Source organism: Melanotaenia boesemani, chromosome 9 (assembly GCF_017639745.1).
Source record: "Melanotaenia boesemani isolate fMelBoe1 chromosome 9, fMelBoe1.pri, whole genome shotgun sequence".
Classification (NCBI taxonomy): domain Eukaryota; kingdom Metazoa; phylum Chordata; class Actinopteri; order Atheriniformes; family Melanotaeniidae; genus Melanotaenia; species Melanotaenia boesemani.
In genome coordinates, this window is record NC_055690.1 from 23,478,739 (window position 1) to 23,497,671 (window position 18,933).

General features: G+C 37.4%; 2 protein-coding genes and 1 non-coding gene across 4 annotated transcripts in view; 2 read left to right on the forward strand and 1 right to left on the reverse strand.

Moving 5' to 3' along the window:
* Nucleotides 1-18,933, reverse strand: part of LOC121645853 (F-BAR and double SH3 domains protein 2-like) — a 58,722-nt gene that overhangs the window by 34,267 nt on the left and 5,522 nt on the right. For both annotated transcript variants that reach the window (XM_041994597.1, XM_041994598.1), the window contains exon 3: nucleotides 9,438-9,483. In XM_041994597.1, coding sequence (XP_041850531.1) covers nucleotides 9,438-9,483 — 46 coding nt within the window. The remainder of the gene's footprint in view (nucleotides 1-9,437; nucleotides 9,484-18,933) is intronic.
* Nucleotides 1-18,933, forward strand: part of p2ry2.1 (purinergic receptor P2Y2, tandem duplicate 1) — a 42,912-nt gene that overhangs the window by 12,259 nt on the left and 11,720 nt on the right. The window lies entirely within an intron of this gene.
* Nucleotides 10,703-10,775, forward strand: trnam-cau. The gene has a single exon. It is a non-coding gene; the product is annotated as a tRNA-Met (tRNA).

Genomic DNA, 18,933 nt, shown 5'->3' on the forward strand with positions numbered 1-18,933 from the left:
CAAACTTGCTATATGAGCAAAGACAAAGAGAAAAACTGGGCAATAACTGACAGGTGAGAAGCCCACCCAGTGACTGGCTTGTAACAGCTTGACTGTTCACCAACTTAGGTAGATTCCTGGTGTTTTTCCCCTTGCTTTCATTTTCAGCCCAACTGCTGCTTATTTTCTGTCTCCATTTCATCTCCATTTTTCCTCCAGGTTGTCATCTTTCTGGTTCTGTTCTCTCACCTAGACTCCCTTTCCCCAGGACATCACATGCCTTCATCCTCCTTTATCTGCTGTCTTCACCTGAAAAGATGTTGCTATAGCAACCCCTCAGCCCCTTCCTATGTGGTCTGGGTGAAGGGTAACTATATATATATATATATATATATATATATATATATATATATATATATATATATGTATGTATGTATATATTACAAAACACATACACAAAATTGCATGCATCCTGTTTTTGTGATCATGATGGCAAATAGGGTGCCTACACACCAGGATATCCTGAGTAGACCACTAGTTTGTGTGTGTGGGTGTTGGTGTGTGTGAGAAAAGGGTTGACAGACAAAGGTAAAGTGAACGGAAGAAGAGGAAAGGCTGTGTACTATGAATTTTTAGCGAGTCAGTGAGCTGAGCTAAACATCCTGTAATTATTTTGATCGTTGTAAATATGTGAGTTCATTTATGGGTTAGCAGCTGCATGACTTCATTTTTAAGTTGACAAGGAAGTGAACAGGAAAGACAATAATTACTGGTCAAAATATGATGACATAATTGTTACTCGTTGGTCTGAAAGATGAGTGTGTATAAACATGTTTACGTGGTGTACAGACATTTTTTTACACACACAACAGTAAACAGAGCAGTTTTAATTAAAAGGCATCAAAAAGTAAATAAATAAATGCAGACTGGAAGAATGAGTTAGTGCCTCATTCTATGCTCCATAATTTCTTTGCATATCCTGCAGTCACCTTGACACCTCTGCTTTGTGTTTACTCCGCTGCCTGTTTTCTCTGTCACTGTGTGTGAAGTCACTTTCACTCTCTCCACCTGTCTTCTCTTTCTGATTTCTTTGTGCTTTTCTGAGTCTACCTTTTGAATCCCCTCACTTTCTCAACTTCCTCCTAAACTAATATACTTGATTTGCACTTGCATCTCTTCCTGTTTGCACTTTTCTTAGCCTGCAGCCTTCATGTGTGTTGGGTTGGGTAATCTCTGAGATCTACACCTGCAAAGTCTGCGATGAGTGAAGGATGGTAGAGCTTAGCTGATTTGGTTTAAGAAAAGACAACAGTGGCAGTGTTTAAATTTAAACAACCATGTAATCTATGTAAAATGCTTCACTTCAATGTGGCTAAAGACCAGGAAGATAAAATGCATGGAGATTTCTGATCCCTTTTGTTTCAGTTCTAAATAATGAACTACAGTACTACAGTTGACAGATCATGCTCAATGTTCAGAGGTATAAACTCCAACAAATTAATTCAGTCCCACAAGGACTGAAGTCCTGCTCCAGCACACCTGACTCAAATGAATGAATCATTGTGCAGAACTTCATATGCTGTTGGATCCATTCAATTTGAGTAATTTGTGTTGGAGCAAGGAAACATTGAACACTTGTGGAACTGAATTGAATAGCCCTGACCTAGACTGTGACTTCATCAAAACCAGAAACTCAGAAGATAATAACACAATTAAAACTAAATACAAATTAGCACAAAGAAAATGACTTCAACCACAGACCATGACACACAGCTCTATATTTCCACTTCTGAGACAATGAGCTTAATGTTGAACATTTTGATAACTGTTATCATGGAATCTGGGCATATCTAGACACTTGGCACAAGTAATAAATGATCTAATAATCTCTGCTGGCACAAACGTTATGGCTGCTCTGCTCTGTAATTCCCTCTAGCTAATCCAGTCTTGTATTACCATCACTCTCTCACACTCAGTTTTCATTACAATATTCAAATCTAGTTTATCAACAAGTCTACCTTCCTAAAGTAAAAAATCTTTCATATATGACTTCACTGGATTTATAAATATTTTGTTTAGTAACACTTTTAAAAGAAAAACTGTACGTTGATTGTGATTTACATTGATTAAAATCTTGTCAATACTTATAATAACATGAATAAGCCACCATATGTCCAACAGCCTGTAGCAGCTGTCAGCTGGAGGCATGTGTCTGTGTGCAGCAGGAAAAGCAAGGGAGTCCCCCCTCTGCAGGTCCGTCTTCGGCAGATAAAACACTAAAAGAGTTTACTGCCAAAAGAAATTCAGAATCACCTTATTGGGATTATCCAATCACCCAAAAAGAAACCACAATTAGCTAAATTCTTATAGCAGATAAGGGCTTGAGCTACTGTTACACAGACTGCATGACGACACATGACAGAGATGTAGACAGGAAAAGAGAAGAAAAATGGAAAGATCGGGGAGAGAGGAAAACATTTTTGTAAATAAAATTAACTAAAAATAACTCCTGAGATGTTTTCCATGTACTTTTTCAGATCTGATGTACACACTAAAAATGAGAATTCTCAGAATTCCCAATTTATTTACAGATCTTACATAACATATAAAATCGCCCATCATGTTAAATCTGATGTACATGTCACAGTGCATTATGCGTGCTCAGAAGAACACAGACACACAGCGGCGGCCACAGCAGGCAGGCCTTTTTGGGCAGTACAGCTGAATGTGACCCTAGCCTAAAACTATTCCAGAAATGTTGATCGTAGGAGGGAACATGAGACAAACAGCAAACACACTCGCATGCAAACACACAATTACACACAGAGAAGGCATGGAGCTTTTGATTGGCGGCTGGTAATTGCAGCTGACTCCCTCACAAAGGACACACTGAAAGGACAAAGGTTAAATGATAGCATCTTCACTTTCTTTGGCAATCTATTGTCCTCCCACACCAGCATCTTGCTCAATTTCTCTGTTTTGTTAAATGTGTATGGAATTGTATTTCCCTGCCACTTTGTAAGTCCCTTAAAGCTCTTCCATCTATCTCCACTGGAACAACTAATTGGCTCCATTTTCCTGAGTTACTGCCAGTAGTTGGCTACCTGAGTGTCTAAGGGTTTAAAAAGACAAAAGTGAACAGCAGACTTGCAAGATTAAACTACTAACATGAAAGATAAAAGAAATAAAGATTTTTTTGTTTGTTTGTTTTGGCATCTCTAAAAAATATATATTTTCCATTCATCATGCATCTATTATAAAAAAAATCCACTGCTCAGAAATTCCCACACTAAAATGTCAATTAGGAAGGGTTCCATTGTCCTACTGATTAGAGGGCTTGTTGCTTAGCAACCTCTATTTCTAAGGTGAAGACAGTGCTGAGGGAGAATAGCAAGAGATGGCGTACAGGCGAGACTGACTGAGGAGAGTGGGAGATAATGAGCATCTGAAATTTGGCGGGCTGACCGCAGGAAACTTAATCAATCAAACTGCATGCAAATTAAGACACACATGAGGACACACACATATAAACGAGCACAAGCGCTTCCTCTCCTCTCGCTTCCCACCCTCCACACTTCTACTCACTTGACAAAATTATGAAAATATTAAATATATGAAAATTTGAAAATATTAAGGCTTCAAAAGAAGTGTTTGAACAGCAGCAGCATGGAATGAATAACTGTACGTTAACATGTACTTAAGAGTCAGGTGAGATAAGTTTTAGGTTGTTATTCATAGAGTTACGTGAAGATTTTGAAACTGAGAGAGTGTGGTCACAGATGTACGTGTAAATGTGATGCTAGGTTAAGATGAGATGCATTAAACACAGCAAATGTCAGGCTTTTGTTTTTCAGATTGTTGGTGGTGAGCAGAACACTGGCTAATTACTCCTTACAACTCAAATAATATTTAGTGGTACAAATTAGCTGTTTGGTAAACATGATTTTTTGTGTCTTGACTAATCAGTAGCTTACTATAAAGTGTCTGTCATGTGAATGAGAGTAACTGACTGAAAGCTTCAGGAGAAGTTTAGCCACATTCAAAACAACACAAAATGTGAATGTCTTGTTTGAATTACCCCGTAGTGCTTTTCCATAACATGCTGCATTGGCAGTCTGACTTGGTTAGACCTAAGAACATAAACGCATCACTTTCCACTCAACACAAATGGGAACTACTGCAGTCACATTAAAATGAACTAGAAAAAACTATACTTATACTATATAAAGTACAGGAGCTGAAGCTTTTTTCCTCTCTCTATGATTACTCATCAGTATTTTCAATTGCTTCTATTCAGCATTATCTTTATCACAATACTTAATCTTTGCTGGCTTGATATGAATTTTTAATGGCAAAACAATATTTTAGGAGTAAAGTGTAACTCTATGAGGACTTCCAGAGTTTTGTGCTGTGATTCAGTTTTTCATCTGACAAACAGCAGTGACAGAGGAGAATGTCCACAAAGTTTAAACATGTTGAAAAGTCATATATTCACCTACTTCCATCCACTACTGTTACGTTTTACAAAACCTCTGCATGCTGGGGATGCTACTATGAATTGTTATGGCAATATGACCTGTTTACAAGAATGTTTGAATGAAGCCTGATGAAGATAAACAAGAAATTAACTAATTATGTTGCCGGTAAAACAGATTGATAGTTAGATTAATAAAGCCATTGATTTTACATATCTCATCTCATAAGCTTAGCACAAAAAAATAAGAAAATTTGTGTTTGGTTGAATGCTTCTTTTCAGTAATAATAATTATTATAACTGTATAGAGTGTAAACATCCAATCCACCAAGCATCTCAAAACAAGACTAAATACTAATTGAAGAACACTGAAGGGGATTTTGCCACTTCTTTGGGGGCACTACCCACATGATCTGGTGATCATCCAAGGAAGCACCATCTTTAGAAGTTATACCTTGTAAAGGTGACTAATCAGGCTTTGTAACAATGTAAAATACATCTCCAGTTGGTATTATTAAAGAGGTGAAGTAATGGCTCAAACACTAAAACTTTTTTTGGATTAAATGCATATCTAACAAAATGTTGTCCAATACAGAGTTTTGGCACTTAAAAGAAATGGACTTCCTGCATATTATTTTACCAATTCACCAAGTTAATGTGACTCACATTAACAAGTGAACTTCATGAGCTTTTAACTTAAGTACTGGTTTTGATTGACAGGTGGTGGCACACAGTTTTTTTGGATGAGCAACGATTTAAAAAGAACACAGAATAAGTTAGTACACATGTACTCAATTCTCAAGTATATACCTGTAGTGCAGTCAGTGCTGCACCTGAGGCCACTGGATCCACTCTTACATGAAAGCATGTTTGTCCACTGATGGCCACCATCCAGTGACAACTGTGCTTGGTACTCACAGTGTGAGTACCAAGGTGTCAGTAATTCTTACACACTGCACCTTTAAAAAACCTGGAAAAATGGTGTGAGTAAGCTACATTTTGAAAATGCAAATTCAAAAGTCCAAACACCTTTGTTCAGACCTGTGCGCCTCCAAAGCACAAAAAAGAGCAAAACAATATTGGTGCTGGGCAGCATCGATTTGCTAACCTTCGTTAATGTTTCCCTCATGGTGATGTGTGTACTTCAGTTGAGTCGGTAAACCGCACACACTAGCAGATTCAGCTTGAAAAATTCAAACACATTTGAAATACTACAACCGCAGTCAGGCACGGTCTGTTCGCCTCACACATTTGCCAATTTGAGTCCGAGCTCCATTACACAGTAACAGATTTCTGTGCCATCTTGTCATGCCTATAGCCCACAACTACTGCCAACTAGTGCCAACTAATGTCAACTACGCACAACTGGAAATCAAGGGGAAAATCTGGTCGTGTAGCGTGTCCCCAGCATTTTTTTACTTAGCAAACAAACGCTACAGTATTACTAACATTGCAGTTCATCCACTTTGTTTTATCCTACAACTGGCTGGATGTGATCTTACCTAACAAGTAGTAGAACTCTTGCTCGGCTCTCCTTCCTTGACTCGATATAGACACCTTTTCTGCCACGTCCCTCACGTTTACGTGTGTACCATAATTTGATGTAGAAAGCTAATCAAGCTCTGGCTCTCACATTGTTACCTCTACAAGTGCTCCAAGCCTCTAAGACCACGCAATTCATGCACAAACAGGGGTGCACGCATCTTTTCTACACCATGTTTTCTATATTGTTTTCTATATTAAACAATATAGAAAAAGATGCTCCTGAAAAAAATCTCCTCTACCTTTAATGCCCTGCTTGCACTGAGCTGCTGCTGTCAACGCCCTCTGAGGAGTAGTTCAGTGAGTGGTACTGACAAGCAGCGCATAGAGATGAATAGGTGTAACAGAAAAAAAAATAATTACATTCTTTTGGTTATTTTACATGTAAATATAGTCATAATCACAGCACAGTCAAGTTAATTACACTGTTGTTATAACATAAAATAATCACCAAAATGTATATTTGTTGTGATTGATACTGTGATTGAAATCTTGAGATATGAAAGAGCAGTATTTCATAGCAGTACAAAGGTACATTGACATTCATTGTTTGAAATACAAGAGAAATTTAAACCATGATGACTGAAGCTATGGCTAATATGCATAAGTTGCAAAAGAAAGAGACAGAAAGAAACACTGAAACATCTGTAGATAACAAAACAGGAATAAAGGAAGTGAAACCAAATGTGGCCTGCAACACATGTGAATTTTTATTCACTTGAAGAATCAGTTAAAGAGAAACCAGAAGGCCTGATTTCAGAAAGCTTTTGATGTATGTTGGCTGCAAATAACTATGCGCTTCTTTTCCATTTTTATTGACATCATATATTTATAAAGTGAGTGAAGCAAGCATAAACTGTCATTGGGGAAAACCTAAAAATATATCCTTTCTATTTTGCACACAAACATGCTTTTCTCTTCTAATATTACTTTGTTATTAAAGGGATGAAAATTTTACATGGATGCAAAAGATTATTAGATTCAAGGCTTACAAAAGAGCAACCACTGAAACTAGTCTGTTTTATTTAACTCTCTTTCCAACAAAACTCACATTACAGTTTCTAAAGGCTTCGTCAGATAATACACAACAATGAAAGAGAGAGCTCCAACATCTTTCATTCATACGAAATATGCAACAGATTAAGAAAAAAAAGATGATACACACATTCCAGAGCATTGTTTTCCAACAGTGCAGCTAACAACATGTTATTGCTATTTGGGGGATCCTCTAACACACATGTTTTTGGTTGATAAGTGGTCCTTTTTTGAATGGAAAATTACTATAATGCATAAAAACACAAAAAACAGTAAACAGAATATATACGAGAAAAGCACAAAAATACAATAAATAAAAAAGAATAGCAATATATACAGGAAGACTATGGACAAACTATGATTATGGATTTGTGATATGGATTCAGTGCAGATATGTAATCACTTCTCAGTTATGGAGGATTTATTGTATAGAGTTTTATGAAAATGGGAGGAATGATTTTTTAAACCTCTCTTTATGACAGTGAAGCTGCACCAGTCTGTCTAAGAAAGAGCTCCGCTGTCCCGCAGTATGTTGTGTATGCAGTAGGGGTGTGAACTTCTAATCAATTTATCAATTAATCTACATTTCGACTTTTTATTTGGAAAGAGTAATGTCTTAGTGCGAAGAGACATGGTGCTGTCTACAGCGTTGTATTAAAAGAACACTGTGACCCCTTTAAGGTTGAGCTAGAGAGGGAGGAGAGAGAGAGATGTACCAAATGTCAACTGGATGGATGGATGGATGGATGGATGGATGTTTTTGCTATAAGCTTTTTCAAAAACACCACACAGCTCTTCCAACTACAGCAGAGTCTGGTGTCTGCTTCAGCACTGCTAGGTAAAGTGAAGTGAGTTAACCCTGAAACAAGCTTCAGGAGGAATCACCTCGTCTCCCAAACTCAGTTTGGAGGCAAATGAAGGGAAGTTTATCAGATATTTCCATCGGAGTTTTCACCAATGTAGGAAGTAACAGACTAGAGCAGCATGGTTGCTAAACCCTCACAGGAATGTTGTGACCAGACCAGAAGACAAGGGAAATAACTGGTTTTGTTTCTGTTTAATGTTCCTGTGGGCGCAGTGTTTACTTAGCATAGCAGTCGCCTCAATCACAGCCAACCCAGGTTCAATCCCGACCTCTACCTGACTCACTTTTTTTCCATCTACCTGCTGTACACTGAAGAACACTAGAGCCCACACAATGATAAATATAAAACAAATAAAATAAAAATTGTTTGTGTATGGAATACACGTAATGTAGAAATGTATGCACATGTTTTACAGTTTCCTTTTGGAGATAAGTGTTTTTAAATTCTTATTGATGATGTCATGCTGACGTCACAAGTATTCGATTTTGATTGGCCTAACTAGTCGACTTCAAAAATCACCTAAAATGCCCATTCTCACTACATAGTTATGTGGAATTGTCCATAATGGAGACCAGTTTGTTCAGAGACCTTCTGTTTTTCACTGTCTCCCGGTTCTGTCCAATAATCTTGCCAGCCTTATGAATCAGTTTATTGATCCTGCTGGCATCCCTATAGCTGATGCTGCTACCCCCAGCACACCACAGCATACATGATGGAATCTAAGCTTCCACAGGAGGTAGAGTCTCCTCATCCCATTATTCAGACATGATGAAAATATATATGCCATCATAATAATGGAAGGGAGTGCAGGTCAGAAAGTCCATCCATCCATTATCTATACTGATTCATCCATTAAGGGTTGTGGGAAAGCTGGAGCCTAACCCAGCATTTAGGAGGTGAGAGGCAGGGTACACCCTGAACAGGTCACCAGTTCCTCGCAGGCAGGTCAGAATGTGCTTAAGTTAAAGTTTCATCATGTAAATGAAGGAAAAAGATCTAACTTATCCTTCTGAGGATCCACAGTTCTCACTTTCCACTTTAGCATATTTCCACATAGCCTATCTGCCGACAAGCTTCTAATACTACTCTTTATACTAAGTTCAGTGGGACACTGATCTGATACTTGAGATCAGATAAATGTAATAAATAACCTTTTTTTTAAACACCAAATGACACACCATGGGGCATTAATATGTATATTTTCCTGCACAGTTTTCATCTTCAATGTAAAAACTCAATTTTTCAGGAATGTTCATTTCTAAAGGGACACTAAGTTCTAAATTTGACTGCATTTAAAAGCTTTGGTTTATACATACACTGAAATTATTTACATTGCTGTGCATCTGTGAAATAATGTTTAGACAAATAACACATTTAAGTATTTATTGCATTCTAATGCTTGACTTTATATTCCTGGGTTTGGATCCCAGGGGCTTGAATTTCTAGAGACACATTATGCAACTAAGCAACAGGGTTGAATCACAAGAATGACACAATAAATGTGGCTAAGCATTTATTCAGTATAGGCCAACCAATCTTACCTGTGCATAATCTCGCTCCAGTTGTCCCTTTTTCAGACTGTAGCTCCTACAAAAAAGAAAAACAGACAGAAGTTTGAATGATGATAAAATCTAGTGATTGTCATAGAAAAAAAGCATAAATGTAGCAATCACAGTCTCCCATAGACATTCCTGGAGTAGCCTTGGGTACCATGACATTATGCATGCAATGAATTTCTCAGCAGCTCTCTAGAAATGATCACTCCATTTCTGACCCACAAAAAGCACAAACTCCTCCAAATTGTCCTCCTGCCTTGTATGTCACCCAACATCCTGGCAGCAGAGACAGTAAAAGTCCATGATTGTACACACAGATCCAGTAAATATAACGGCTATGTAGCTGAATGAACAGAGCTGCAGGGCCTGGTGCTAAAACATTTCATCTTCATTTTCTTATGATGCATAACTTCCAATTAAATATACTCTTCAGTAAGAGATCCCAGTCTAGGATTACTAACTTATATCAACATTTACAAAGGACTTGAATGCCTCATCACGTTTGTTTTACATGACCACTTTTTTAACAGGGAAAAAAAGATAAAAAATTATGTTCATCTCTTTCACAGCAATTACTTTCTAAGATACAGGTAAAACACACACAACTCACAGCTTTTTCAGAGTAGTTAAATATCTTAGCAAAAACAACAATCAGCTTGGAAAACCGTAATTTTCACGTGGTGGCTTATAGTGGAACCTCTTTTCAAACCAAAGTGTGAGACAAGCACAGTTTACAGCAGTTCATATGGGGAATCCCATATTAAATTTTTCAAGAATGGTGTTGGCTATCTACTCTATTTACTTGTTTAATTTTTTTCCTCTGTTTCCACTTTTTTGAGTTTGGTGGTGGTCTCAAATTTTAGATGTACTAAAAGAAATATAAACACGATGAAAATGGTTAATAAAATTAATAAAATAATGTTGCGTAATCTACTGACATAAAGTTGTGTTAAAGATTTTGTATTTTCTTCTACGTTTTTTTAAACAAAGATTTCTGAAATCATTCAGATTCATAAATAATTAATAATTAAACAAGTTAATTATGATTAATCCTTCACAAATACAATGACACAAAACCACGGTATTGCTTGGTATTACTGATCTACTGCAAGAGCCTGTTTTTAGTGTTCAGCCCCACCCCCGTGCTTGTCAGTTGAAATACGACCCATACCCTCAATTCCACAGGCCTGTCCAACCATGGTTGTCAGTATTGTGTGTCAAACACATTACACACACACATGTGCTTTCAAGCCTCGTTGGCGCAGTAGGCAGCGCGTCAGTCTCATAATCTGAAGGTCGTGAGTTCGAGCCTCACACGGGGCAGATTGTTTTTAAAAGTGCTAGAGGTACAATTCAGAAGCATAGATGTTTAGACTTAGATACTATAGTTCAATTTCAGAGCATTTACTGCCATGTCTACAATAGAGAAACAGGTTTCCCTGTACATTAAAAATCTCAATTGGCCGTCCACAATGAATACCACAACAATTAAGATGAGTAGAAAAGAATAAGTACGCAAATTGAAATAAAAAATAATTTAAACTACATAATCTAAGCTACAGCAGCCAAAACAAAAATTTAAATATGTTTTAAAAACAGCATGCAAGAGAAAAAAAGCATAAAAGCACTATATACATGTATATACACACATATATGTGCATAAATGTGCAACATCATTATACTGCAGGGGTGTCCAGCTCCGGTCCTCGAGGGTTCCTGTAGGTCACATGTCAAACTCAAGGCCAGCGAGCCACATCCGCCCCATGAATTAATTATCTTTGCTCTGCATTATCATATAAACCAGTAATCGCTATCAGAGGTGGCCCACTGATAAGAGCGCACATGTCACCATAATACTACAAGTCCCACAATGCACTGCAAGTGCGCTAACACGTCAATCATGCCCCGCCAGCATATGCCTCACTCGTTCTCTAGCAGCCTGACGGACCTACTCACTTGTGTCAACTTTTAATGACCCCTCTCTTCAAAAAAGTGGCTGAACGAAAAGTGGACTTTGAAAACAGAGTATATGTAAAGGGCAAAGCCGTGTGTCTTATGTGTGGAGACAGTGTGGCTGTAATGAAGGAATACAACATAGGAAGACACTTTGAAATGAAGAGCCACGACAGATACAGACATCTGGACAGGAAACAAAGGCTCCAAAAGGTAGAACAGTTAAACATTTAGGTGCCAGAGCTTTTTCATGTTTCAAGGCATACTGTACGAGAGCAAAAATGTTGAATATGAACCTGAGTTTAAGATGGCAGCATAATTGTTCATTTAATTTTATATTGTGGCATCAAAAGTTGGTAGCAGTATTAGATCATATATATATATATATATATATATATATATATATATATATATATATGTGTGTGTGTGTGTGTGTACTCCCAGATGTTCTCCCAGGAAACTGAGGGATCTGGTTGTTCATAACAAACCAGAAGATCCTGAATGTATTTTGGCCCTAGCCATTCAGCGCTTTGTAAACTAACAGTAGGATTTTGAAGTTAGTTCTTTGACAATCAGGAAGCAGTGTAAAAATCTGAGGACCGGAGTTTTATGATCCGCTTTCTTGGTTTTAGGGCACATTCACACCAGGATAGTCTGGGGAACTCGGTTCAGTTGGGTAGAAATTCCAAACACCTTCTTTTGGTTTGATTTGCTTTCACACTGCACTTTCCTCAAGCGGATCAAACTGCCTCTACCATGTCAGGCAGTTACACCAAATACTGGCTAGGGGGCATTGTTTCTTGAAATGAACACTGACAAAGAAGTCAGTGATCATTTCGGGAAACAACACCAAGATTGGTCAGGACCAAAAACGGCTCTTTTTACCACAAGCAAACAATCAGGCAACAATACATTTATTCAGTCTTGGGGTTTATGCTTGGAGTTTAAACCAGATGCACTTTTCACCAGAATCTGCCCAGTATGAGCAGCAGGAGAGGCAGAGAGCTACCTGACATGTTGCAGTACGTCACATCCTATGTCACTTTCTCTCTTTGGTCCCCTGGATGGTCCGTTTGCATTCCCACTGACAGCACACCCTACCAGAGTTCACTTGCAAACAGACCAAGACACCCAGTATTCAAGAGGACCAGAAATTGCTTCATTGTTTCACACCAGAGTCCGAGCGTGTTCACACTACTTCAAATGGACCAGACACTCCGTGGAAGAGGTCACAAGGATTCATTTAAAACAGACCAAACAGCACCAGTGTGAAAGCGCCCTTATTGAGGAAATCGAGCTGATGCATTTTAGACTAACTGCAGCTGTCTGATGGACTTTTTAGGGAGCCTGTAAGGATGGCATTAGAGTAGTCTATTCCAGTGGTTCCCAACCTGTTTTCCTTGAGGACCTTCGTCAAAAAAACCATGGACCCCTGCCCCACCTCGTGCTGATACTATGCTTGTTTTTATGCTTTTAAAAAGTGAGATTCTCACCATAAATAATGTATTCTGGCTGAGTCCTGTTGTTTGATAAAGCCAAAGTTAAATTAACAACATTTAGCCTTACTTTTTGTTCTTAAAACAGGGACAATGTGTGGACATTAATCACAATGGCTCTGAATGTTCAAAGCCTTGGGGACCCCTTGTGTTCTTTGGGGGACCCCAGGATGGGAACAACTAGTCTAGTAAAGATAAAGATAGCTTGGGGCTTTACCATATCCAAGTCAGAATAAATTAAGTATAGCCACTCATCACAGCAATACAATTTTTACAGGTTTAAGCTGTGAACGGATATATGCACATATGTTTGCAAGGCAGAAACCCTACTGTCTGTCCGCATCATTATCATCACTATAGTTGTGTAACACACATTTTTTGTGGGGGAAAAAAAACAATTATATTTGGGGTAAAAGTTCAAAAGATTATTTACTCATAAATGTGCTCTTTAACATATTTTATAATACAAAATATCTATTGCTTCTCACGAAAGAAAGCGTCAAGTAATGCCTGGTACTGACTCAGATCATCATACTGTGCAGTGAATCCAAATTAGGATCTTCGATTTAGTAGATGATTTTCAACTGACTCAGCCACAGATGCAGCTGTCAAAAGGTGACCACTCATTATTAAGAAATCTGTGGTGACGACAGACAAATGCCAAACCCATGGCTTCAAGATAAAAATACACAAATCTGTAATATTACGGCAATTTTGTGCATCTTCAAATTAGAGTCTGAGAATGTACTCTAGCAGGGCTGGGTAAAATGGGCAAAAGAATATAACAATACTATTATTACCTCCACCAAGGCGGAGGTTGTGTTTTCAGTGGCATTGGTTTGTCTGTCTGTCTGTTAGCAACATAACTTAAAAAGTTAAGAATGGATTTTGATGATATTTTCAGGAAATCTCATAAATGGGATAAGTATGGAATGATCATTTTAATCATCGAATGATTAAACAAATTGGCACCTTTTTGGCATTTTCTACCCACAACATAGTTTGGACATAGTTTGTTTTAATCTCCTCTTCATCATTTTTACCAAATCCAAACCATTTCCATTTTACTGACATAGTGGGTCATTTCTTGTCAACTACTTCAGTAGTTTTGGTATTTTCACTTATCGCCCCTGCTTTCTTCAGCCTTCCTCACTCATTCTTTCCTATCTTTATGTCTAGTTTCTTTCCGCAATCAGCTGGCATTGTTTCAATTGTTTGTTTGTTTTTTTTTATTCTCTAGTCTGTGTTTTGTTGGTATTAGCAGCTTGCTTAGAAGTGCATTACCACCAAATAGTGGAGTGTGCTAAAGGGATACACAGCTGGCTATGTAGATGAATTGGCTGAAAATGTCTCATTGTATTCCACCCAAAAGTCAAATTAGTTATTATTATTATTACCATCACATGAAACAGTTCTTGTTTGCAATTAAATGAATAAATACTGGTGTTTTCATTCCTATATTGTCTTTTTATGGTATTGAATCTTAACTTCACTTATCTATTAGTAGAATGCTTCTGAGACAACACCAGAATGAAGATGCACACTTGTGAACACACAAGCTCACTGGGATCTTTAGACATGTCTAGGCTTTTCATGCTGCCATGGTAACACTGCAGCAGAGGTCGTATATGTAAACATGGACACCCAATTAAAGATACCTAGCATTAATATTGCAAGTTTTTATGATCATACATTTCTTGCAGCAGAGGGAAAATGAACAGAGCAGACATACCAGGGAGACATCTTTAAAAGCTTTTACATCTAAAGTTTTAAGTATCAGCAGTGTTAGAATATTGTCATTATGATTACATGCAATAAAATATGTCTTATAAGTAGTAATACATGTATAATGTACTTAAGCAATCATTTATCCCCATTTTCCTCTCTCTACAGACTCTATTTCCACTTATTAAAATTTGTCAGTACCCTCCCTACACTCCTGCACTTCCTGCTTACGTGTGTGTGTGTGTGTGTGTGTGTGTGTGTGTGTGTGTGTGTGTGTGTGTGTGTGTGTGTGTGTGTGTGTGTGTGTGTGTGTGTGTCTGTGAGGGAGTAGTGTGTTTAGGTCAAAGAGGGCAATAGGTTGAAAAGAAGGGAGAGGAAATAATCAAACATGGGAAACAAGGGGAAAAAACTAAACTCAGTGATTAACAGAAGACAGATGAGCAACATGAGTCACAGGCAGAGATAAAGGCAGAGGAGGGTGGTGATGTTTTCACACCACCAGACATAACAGAGGAGATTCGCTGCAGTTTTTCTAATCCAACACGGGCATGCACTTGAACTGAAACACACTTAATGATTAGTCTAATTTTAGATTACACTGTCACTGATAATTAAGCAGTGAAATTAAATAATTAAGGTAGATGTAACTAATGAAATCAGAGGTGTGGGTGACAACATTAAAGACATTAGATCATAAATATACATGCAACAAGTTCTATTCCAACACCAACTTAGTGTTTTGTTGACCTCTGACTGCAAGGAGCCAAGCTAAAATTACAGTATCGGGTTTAGTTTTTTTTTTGTTAATTGTGTGCATTGACTATCAAGACTTTTATCAAGCTAGCATTTGTTGCCAAACAGATATGTATTAGTTTTGGCTTCATGCCCCAAAAAAGCTTCAACATGTATCTGCAAAACACATTTCATGTGCCTCTAAACTTAAAATGGTTAGTTTTGTAATATGGCAGCTACAGCCTGGTATGAGTCTTCACAAGCCACAATGTTAATAAACACAGGACTGATACTGAGTCTGTGTGCTTAGAAACAAACAATTATCACATTATTCTTCTTGGTGAGCCTGTTGTTTGGTTTTGTTAAGCACTATGCTCAACTATTTTTATCTTAACTGACAGAACTTATCTAGGGGATATATTAATAGATCTACTAAGAAAACAGAAACAATACAGATAAAGTAATATTTAAGAAGATTACATTATTGGATCATTATTACCATGGCGTAACAAAATCGGAAGTATGAAAAGAGAAAGAAAGACTTGGCCAAGATGTGATAAAAATGAATTAACACCTCTCTGTCTAACCATAGTAAAGCAGCCAAACTGTCACAGTAAACAGTTGCTCTGATTTGTTGTGGCTGCTGAAACACTGCAAACGTGAGGGCTAAAAAATTTGGGACATTGTTAATATTGATGTTATAATGTTAAATTAAAAATCTAGATTCACACAGCCTTAACCTCATAGGGGTCTCAATTATTACTCAAGTCCCACTTGTCATTTAGAGCAACAGCTGAGGTTTTCTGTGGTATAATTCTGGCAAAGACAGAGGCACCAACTCCTAATTGCATTACCAGGCTGTGACTCAGCATTGCATTAATGGGAGTCTTTGATTTTCGGTTCCCCATCTTCTTAAATTATGAAACGACCATTAATGAGAACTCTGAGAGCATTTTGGGTTCAAACTGGTGCGTTTCACCCTGCTACTCAGCACACAGACCCATTATATTTTAATAATATAGACAGAAGATTCCCAGGAAATCACAAATTTCATTTATCCCTTGCAGACGTGTCAGATGCAACACATTCGCAGGGGTTAAATTAAATCAAGCCCCCAGTCAACTCCAAAACAGTGAGTTCAGACATTAATAATTCATTAATTAATTTCCTTCATTTATCATTGTCAACTCTGCAAGGAATGACATCCTTTAACAAGCCTTTTTAGAGGATTCTGTGGAGGCAAATTTCAGGCAATAGTTACAAAAGCATGTGCCCTCTCACAGCAAATAACCATGTAAAGAGGAAAAACCATGCTACACCGTCTTGGCAAACATAAAAACAGTCTTTGATAGGGCTGGGTATCACCACTAATTTCCTGAATCGATTTGATTCAATTCAAACAGCCTGATTCAATTAGATTTGATTAAATCATATTCTATTCTATATTGATTCATTTACAGATATTTGTGCAACACCAATATTTCTTGAATATTAAATTCATTCTCAAAAAACTAGTTTTATAAAACAATGAGCCCGTTTACATGACCATTAAAATCAGTCCTCCTGGAGTAATCTTAGCATTAGCTGCTAATGTGAGCACTAATAAGCTGTTAAATAGTGTACAAGTGAATGTAATCCAGGCTTTGAAAAACTAGGTGCATGCACAAGTTTGTGGACATAACTTGCACGGCGTAACCGACCTTACGCAGATGACGTGGGAGTATAAATCCAGTTTAAACATGTGAAGCCTTGTTACTGAACACATCTCCTTCTGCTTATGTCATAATGGTAATTTTACAAAAACATCTTTACTTGTAGATTAACTGAATATTTACACAAATTTGAGGTCTTTAATTTTCTCCTGAACATCACTTCCACCCTGACACTATAGAGGACCTGAGATCTTAATTCTGTTTTTTATCGGTTCCAGTAGAGAAACAGATTTTGTTCCCTCTGTGCGAAGAAGGAAGGCAGCTTCACACAGCTTTAAGGTGATGTTCATCATGCTGACTTGTTACCGTTTACTGATAAATCCTGAAATTTTCATCCTTCTTTGTCATAGATATTTGATTTCACTATAAAAATATTTAAATTGAGATTGACCAGAAATATTTTAACTGCTTCTGTTTAAGGAGAATACTGCTGTTAAAAAGCAGATTATCTGTTTTTACAAACGAGACCAATGCAATTTTGTTTATGTAGCCTATGGGTAATTTTGATATTAAAGTTTTCAATAAACCAGTTTTGAGTCATCACTGGCTATTCACTTATTTTCTATACCGCTTATTCCAATTCAGGCTCGCAGTGAAGCTGAAGTCTATTCCAGCAATTAGCAGGCAAGAGGCAGGGTGTACAGCCTGGACAGGTCTCCAGTCCATTGCAGGGCTAACAATGTGATTAATAGTGATTAGTCATTTTAATTGTTGCGCAGTAATAATTAAAAAACCAAAACACACTTAAGAAAATTCTTATATGTGTGTTTTAGTTTTTCTAAGATTTTATAATATTAAATTTAAGGTTTCACAAATTTTGGTTGTGCACCTAAACTATTTTGGTGCACCTCATTTTCTTGCCATGTGCATCACTGCACCTTTACTTAAAAATGTCATTCGAGCCCTGTAACCCGATGATAAATGAAAAGAATCAGAATTTGGCATTATCTTAATAAACAAGTTGTTGTCAAAGGTGTGAACATTATCCACCAAAAAAACATTTATCCTCTTTATTTATGAAGTTTCTGACACTTTTCCAGCTTTACATTTAGACTTTTTATCATCTGGTGTCCCGAATTGTTACAGTTATTAAAATTATTACAAGTGCTATTTTACAAATATGAATTTAACATTATCTCTGCAAGAGAAGCGACACAGACAACCTTTCAATTGTAAGTCTTGCAGGAGTAGGGTCACTGTTTCATCGGAAAAGAAAACTCAGAGTTTTATGAATTGATTAAATTTCAATCGATTCAAATCAATTGATCAATTTTTTTAACCCAACCCAGATGTTTGAATTTGCTGGAGCCCAGAAAAAAAAGACCATGATGGCCTTACTGAAGGCCAGCTTTTATACTCTTATCTAAATCCTTGGGTCAAACAAATGCATTGAGGTACGCTTCTGAGATGTAAGTGGGTTTATGAAAGCTAGATCACTGATACCAGAAGGGCATATGATGGATACAAGTTTACGTGACCCTATAGGAGTCTGGTTTTTTTTTTTTTTTTTTACAGGATTGGGAGCTGATGTATGTGTGTAGTTGTTGAGACAGACATAAGGTTATTGGGGATTTAGTTGGATTGAGGACACCAAGTTGACTCCCTGAGTCCACCAACTAGTCATAATTTTCCCCTCTGTATCTCTCTCTTATCCTTTCTCCTAAGACCAGTCCAGCAAAAACGCACAACCAAAGGATTTAACACACGCCTTTCTTTCTCATCTTCCATTCTTTCTTTTCCATTCTTAGTTCCTCTGCTTTCGGCTCGTACCGTTTCAAGTTTGCAAACACACAGGATGAGTACAGTGTGAGGAGCAACTTGTGTGCGTGAGGGAGTGCTTTTATTCCTTCACCCAGTGGATTG